Genomic DNA, 6,745 nt, shown 5'->3' on the forward strand with positions numbered 1-6,745 from the left:
TTCGTATACAAGAAAACCTCACAAAATGCCCCAAAAGCAGCATGTGCTTAGTAATGGAAACCAACTACAAAGGTGATTAAATGCAGCCAACACTGAAAAGGACTATAAAACTTTTTTTTTTTTTTATGCATTTCTTTCTCTCTATACCCCCCCAAAAAAAACCTTTACTGTCCTCTATCTCATGACTGACACGAATCATTTGAGTTCAGAAGACTAAGGAGCTTTTATTTGTAGGTGTTCAGCATTTAACTGAGAAGTTTATGCTCAACATCTCTCAAGTCAAGACTCAAGTGATGTGTCCAAGGCTACATAGCAAGTCAGTGCTACAGCTGGGACTGGATCTTCCATCTCCCAACATCAAGGCAGTGGTTAAAACTTACATATTCAAACCGATCCTTGCAGAGCTGTACCATGAGATGGAGAAACACCAGCCCAGAGAACCAAAGGCACCACATGACAACTTCTTCCACCGTCTGAACATTGAGCACGCCAAAAATAAATATAAACTTGTAGAAGATGAAATTCCAGAATTTGTCCTTGAGATGCTAAAAAAGGAAGACATGCATTTATTTTCTGTAGTTAACATAAAAACAACACTTAACTAGCTGCCCATACCTCAAACAGCTACTGTTCTAATAACAATACTTCATATTTTATACAACACTCTTTAAACAAGTAACACCATAAGATTCATTATTAGTGTTTACACTGCCCTATGAGACAGGGCAGTGTCATCACTATTTCACAAGGGGGAAGGCTAGCTAAAGTTCATACAGCAAGTCAGCAGCAAACTTGAGCATGGAAACCCTGATGCAGGATTCTCCACACTACTTGTTTTTATTAGATCCCAAATACATTAAGGTCGTGCCTACAAGCCACAATGTACCCGACTCCCTGCAAAGTAAACAGAATGGTTCCTGCTCCAAAGAGCTTGCAGTCTAAGTTAAGAAGCAAAAGCTGGGTGTAACAGATAATAGAAAGGAATGCTGAAAGAACATCATTACGATGCATTAACACAGGCCAGCTACAAACACAGCCAGATGCACTTTTTTTTGTTTTAGAATTACAAGATGTGAATGCCACACAAAAAAAATGAGAAGTCCCTATTATCCATCTAGCTTCCATTGCATGCCACTGTCTGGTAAGATGCATTTGATCAAATGACCATTTTGTACCACTGCAAGAGAACAGTGCAGCACTGTAGATGGAGTAAATAGTTTCTTACTAGCCATTTGTTTTGTGCTTAATGGGACCCGGATCTCAGTTAGAGCCTGCAAGCTGAAGCAATGTGGCTGTTGGGACACAAATATTACCGTGTTCTCTTCCAGCTTGCCAGCATGTTCCCAATAACTTAATTGCTGGCATGCAGAGAAAAGGTTAAAACCAATCTAGTCCTCTACAGAAACATTAAAAGCTTGCTTGGTGATTATAAAGCCCACATTTAAGAATGAAGAAGAGCTATACTGAGACAGGACAAGCATTCCCCAACACATACAATAAGAAAAAACAATACTTTGGTTAATTATGCCAGAGTAAAAACCAAAAGCATAGATTGAAGGACTAGGGAAGTTTTATGAAATATCTTACTAATCAACTCTATAAAAGCACAATGAAGATATGAACAGTCCAGTTAGAACAGGCTAATAAATCCTGTCACATTTTGGCCAACCAAAATAACCAGTTTTCCTTTGGGAGGCTAACAAAGTGCACTCCAGTTATTAAAAGGTCAAAGGATCCATACTCCTAGACACTTTCTTGTCAGTGTTTAAGGGGACAGTGAACATGCTAGAAACTGGTACTGACATAGCTTTGAATTCCATGTACATATGGTCAGCAGGGACTGACAGATTTGGCATCAGTGCCTTAAGGACATGGGTCACAAAGGATAGACTGCAAAAGATCATTGAAAGAAATACTGGTACCCTACCTGAGGGTTTCATTTTTTTTCAGGATGACTATATTCTCAACAACATACTTCAAAGGAACACTAACTCCAAAATAATTCCACCATCTGATTAAAAATACCTCTGAAATAATATATCTTGAAAACTTTCTTTTTTTAATCCTTTTAAGGAGAGTTCTTTCCCTTTTTCCCTGCTAAACTTCAGAAAAGATTTCCAGGAAAACATAAAAATAGTTGTAAGTGTAAGTAAGTATGCTTGGATCAGCCCTCTCTCTTGACGCTGACTGGTGCTTCCTCAGTTTCAATTTACCATCTAGAGCAGGAACATAAACACCCTCTCCTTTCAGAGACTGAAGAAAAGATACTCATGAGCTTCTCCACTATGCAAGGCAGGAGAATGATGTCTTTACACTGACCAATGACACAACAATGAAAAGAGACTCATACGCACAAACTAGAGAGAAAAAACAGGAGAATCCCCCCACACCTCCTTGAATCTTTTCCCAGATTAAGGATACCTATAAAAACGTATATGATGGAAATATGATTGCTAAATTCAGTGTCCTTCTATATTATCAATGGATCAAAAAAGGTTATAGCTGTCCTTCAGGAAGCTTTGTGGGTTCTTGTATGAACTGGAGAAGTTGTTTAACAAAAGAAAATTGTAGAGGACTTTTGGGTTCCTACTGAATTTCCACTGCTTCTACAAGATGGCATTTTCAAACTGTCTTCTGTAACTCAAAATCATGAAGAAAATCCCCTCTGAATTTGCAATAAAAAAAAAAAGGAAAAGAAATGTTGATAAGACATACTGACAAAATATTCTGATGAAGCCACTGTAAATGCTTAATTAAATCTGCATATCAATAAAGCTTCCATGTTGGGGACATTAACTGTTAATTATGAAACTTTCAATATTTCAAAAATATGATACGGAACACTCGCAACTAAACAGGATTCAAATAACCACGTATACAATAGCAAGGCAATCTGTCTCTCTTACTTACCTGCCTCTCACTGACTCGAAGAGGACCAAACACCATGCACTGGATTAATTTAGCAACTAACATCAGAAAACAACAGGCAGTATTCACAAGTACCTGCAAAGAAATTAAGTAATCCCCCTCATTATTAGGTATATATACTGCTTTAATTTCCAGGACAGATGCACACAATATTAACCATGGTCCACATCAAGACCAGGGCATTCACAAGCTATGAAGAGATGTGCAAAAATGCCATCAACTGGGAGCTGTTTTGATTAGAAATCATTATCTAATTAGACTGATTTGTTTAACAAATTAGAGCCTTTTAACACCCAATGGGACAATATATTACTGTGAACATTTTATAGAATAAAGTTAATAAACTTAAAAAAATACAAAAATCAATTCATTATTAAAACTTTAAATTATTGGAAGCGATTCTTTTAAAATCCATTGGCTTGTTACATTTCTTTCATCTTAAAGCAATGGGGGGATGGGGGGAATCAATAGTCAGTTTTACTGTTGTTTATTCAGCATCATTTCCAAGATCCTAATTTTGGATTAGTTGCCACCCAAACATTAAAGAACATATTAGTTTAAAATACATAGTTTCCAATGGAACATTTTAAAATTGCAAAATATTTCCATTCCCCTCAGGTTTGATAAAAGTATGCTAGACTATTTTAAATTTGGAGCCAAACTTAAGTTGTCAGGATGCTTTACAAAGAATCTCCATCACTGGGCTCTAAAACTGAGGCCCTTCCCCTCCCCCCCTACACTCAACCCCACCCAAATTAAAGTTTTGAATTTTCCAAAAGCCACTTTACAGTAGCTGAGACAGCTTGTGTATGTCCGAAGCCAAAACACATTCACCTCACTACAGGTTTGTTATTTCTTAAAGTAACTACAGAATTAATCTCTACGTTTCCCGCTGCTAAGGTTTCTTAGTTCTTGCAGTCTACCTTCACTGTTAGATTGCTTAATACAAAGTTAGAAAATTCCAGTTTCAACATATTACAAGGACATCATTCATATCAGGTCTCAAAATCTAATCAATAAGTTATATACTTTCTGCAACTGCATCAATTAAGTCTCTCTTGGATTACAGCTCTTGGCAGTCATTTTAAACTAAAGCCATCAAAAACAGAAAATGCTGAATTGTTTAAACTTATCTCATACTTTTGATGAGCAAAACCTTTTGAATTATGCACATCAAAATACATGAGGAAAAATGTGACAAGAGATTATATTCCAGCAAAATGCACTTTCAAGGGACATTGTAAATTTTTGAAGGACTCTTAAACAGATAAAGCCCCATTTCAAAATCGGACTCGGGAGGCTCAGCCCTTTGGGTTCGTTATGGATAATTTTTCCAAAGTACTTAAAAATCATATATTGTAAATAAACATACCCTGGGTTTTTATATTCTATTATTATATTTATATTACATTATCAAACATGAAAAAAAATAATCTAATTGAAGTATCACGTTCTTTGTTGAGTTTGCATTTCACGAGATTATTAAAATAAATAAAGTAAGTTTCACCCAATAACTGTTATTTCCACTTGCAGGTAATAAGATTGCATGTTTTGATGTGAAACACGACAGAGGATTTACTTTAAAAAAAAATTATTTAGGCAACTATAGAACAAAACCCCAGCACATTAGAAACACACAGGAATTGCATGTCATGACATTTTTACAAAGAAATACTACAAGGGTTATAACTGATCACTTGCACTATTTGTGTAAACATTTCTATTGGTGTTAGATTTTGTAAGACCTTGTTTTCACAACTTTTACAAAGTGGTTTCAAACACAGGACTCGCTTACAAATACTTCCTACAGAGTAGCATGTTTAATATTCTGAGTAGCCTTCTGCCTAATCCCAAAGTGTTACAGGCACCATGACCATAATGTTTTGAGTTCACAGAATCCCTATTATTTTAAATAATGACATTCTAAAATTATGTCACCTAAGAGGAAGACAATTTAGCAAGCTAATTACAAAGGTACACTACATTTGAGTCTCTAGTACAAATGAACATTAAATACGGAAGCCAGTTCAAATATTACTATTTTAGTGGACTCAAGGAAAATGACCATTTTGGGGTTGTTTTTTCTAAATCTGGTTCATTTATACTAATGCAACGTGAGTCTTGCCCTGTCAGAGGATCCTTATCCTTTCCCTTGCCTTTTACTTTCCTTTCCCTGAGGGCACCTACACACATGCCCAAAGCCTGCTCCAACATGCTCTAATTAGAATGCATTGTAGCAGACTTGATTATCAAATTGATTCTGCTCACTTGAGCTTTAGTTAAAGTGCCCCATTGGCATTTTGAAACACAGGGAAGCTGCATATATATGACACGGAGGCTGCTGGAGTGCTTCAATTAGAACAGCCCAGCAGCCTAAGTGTCATGTGTATTCAGGGTCTCTGCATTTCAAAACAGCAGTGGGGGCGCGCTTTAACTAAAGCTTGTCAAACGTGTTTTAGTTAAAGCATCCTCGCTGCCACGTTGAAGCACGGGACACTGAATACACGAGACATTGGAAGTATTTTTATTAGAGCAGCTCCCAAGAGCCACTCTAATTAAAGTGCCTCACCCCACCAACCCCAGAGACCACAAAGGAGTCACCCCTGCCTTTCACAAGTTGCCAACATTGTTCCTTCCCTCCACCAGAACGGTTTCCTAGACAGTAAAAACTGTGTACATTGGATCACCCATAGAAGAACTTGTATTACTTTACTACAAATATCACTTGAAATGTTTGAGGACTGGTCATCTGTGACCCTGTGATACAGACCCCAATCTGAACATTCATTTAGAACAAATTGCTTATCCCCAGCTCCACCCTAGTCGTGTTTTGGGGATGTCCTAGGAGATGCTCAGCCCATACCTATACAAGAACTTATTTCTGAAGAGCAAAGGCCTCAAACATTCCTCTGAACCCCCCCACAGGTAGGTACCAAGCTGCCTTCAAGGCCTTGCCGCACCTTCTTATGAAAGCTGGACAGAAACCAACTGTAGGGTTACACATTTTCAAGCACTCCCTTGGGAGCTGGTGGGGTCTTTCTAGGTGGGGGAACATTTGTATGGTGTGAGAATTACTTTACAAGTGAGATCAATCTGCAATGATTGTGCAATTTAACCAATGAATTGCACGATTGATGCAATGCTTGGCAAGGACCCCCTGCCTTACATATGCCACGAATCCATTGGTGAACCGCGCGGTAAATTCAGACCAGCCACAGGTGCAAAGTAATCCTCACAACACACAAAGTCCCTGCAGGCAGAGGCAACCCCCCCCCCACTCCCTGAAAGCAGGGAACAACCCTGCAGCCGGTCTGGTCTGGGCAGCCTTCACGCGGGCCTGCAAGGGCAGCAGGGCTGAGGTCTCCCAGGGCCTGTGCAGGCCTGAGGCAAACCTGCCCGCGCTGGTGGGAACGGGGCAGCCACGCTCCCGGCTCCCACACAAGCAGCGGAGGCCCAGTCCGGCCCTGCTCCCCCTGCTGAAGCGGCCGGCCCCAGCCTCGGCCCCTCCTGCCCAGCCAGAAGCCCCCCGGGCCCAGGGGCCTGTGCAGCCGCCGGTGTCCGTGCTCACCCAGACGCAGAGGCTGTCTGATAGCAGGTAGTAGGCGACGTCCAGCGGCAGCGGCCCGGCACGGCTCGGGCTGGGCTGTGGCTCAGGTTGGGGCTGGGGCTCGGGCCCTGGCCAGGCGGCAGGGGCCTGGCTGAGGGCGCGGTAGGCGCTGAGGACGCAGCCGAGCAGCGCCAGGGCGCTGAGCCCCGCGTACGTGCGCAGGCTGGGCCAGGGGAAACGCTCCAGGAACAACAGCGGCGTAGCGACTGC

At 40.6% G+C, this 6,745-nt stretch overlaps 1 protein-coding gene across 2 annotated transcripts in view; it reads right to left on the bottom strand.

Annotated features, from left to right (window-relative positions):
- AMFR (autocrine motility factor receptor) overlaps positions 1–6,739 on the bottom strand; it is a 28,120-nt gene extending 21,381 nt beyond the window's left edge. The window contains exons 1-3 of one of the 2 annotated variants that reach the window (XM_006020223.3): positions 6,497–6,739; positions 2,911–3,003; positions 381–545 (exon numbers count right to left, since the gene is read on the bottom strand). In XM_006020223.3, the coding sequence (XP_006020285.3) occupies positions 381–545; positions 2,911–2,973 (228 nt within the window). In that variant the 5' untranslated portion in view covers positions 2,974–3,003; positions 6,497–6,739. The remainder of the gene's footprint in view (positions 1–380; positions 546–2,910; positions 3,004–6,496) is intronic. The other variant, XM_025199810.1, reaches the window with a different exon arrangement.
- Positions 6,740–6,745: the final 6 nt, after the last annotated feature.

The sequence above is a fragment of the Alligator sinensis genome, unplaced genomic scaffold (assembly GCF_000455745.1).
Source record: "Alligator sinensis unplaced genomic scaffold, ASM45574v1 scaffold203_1, whole genome shotgun sequence".
NCBI classification, from domain to species: Eukaryota; Metazoa; Chordata; order Crocodylia; family Alligatoridae; genus Alligator; species Alligator sinensis.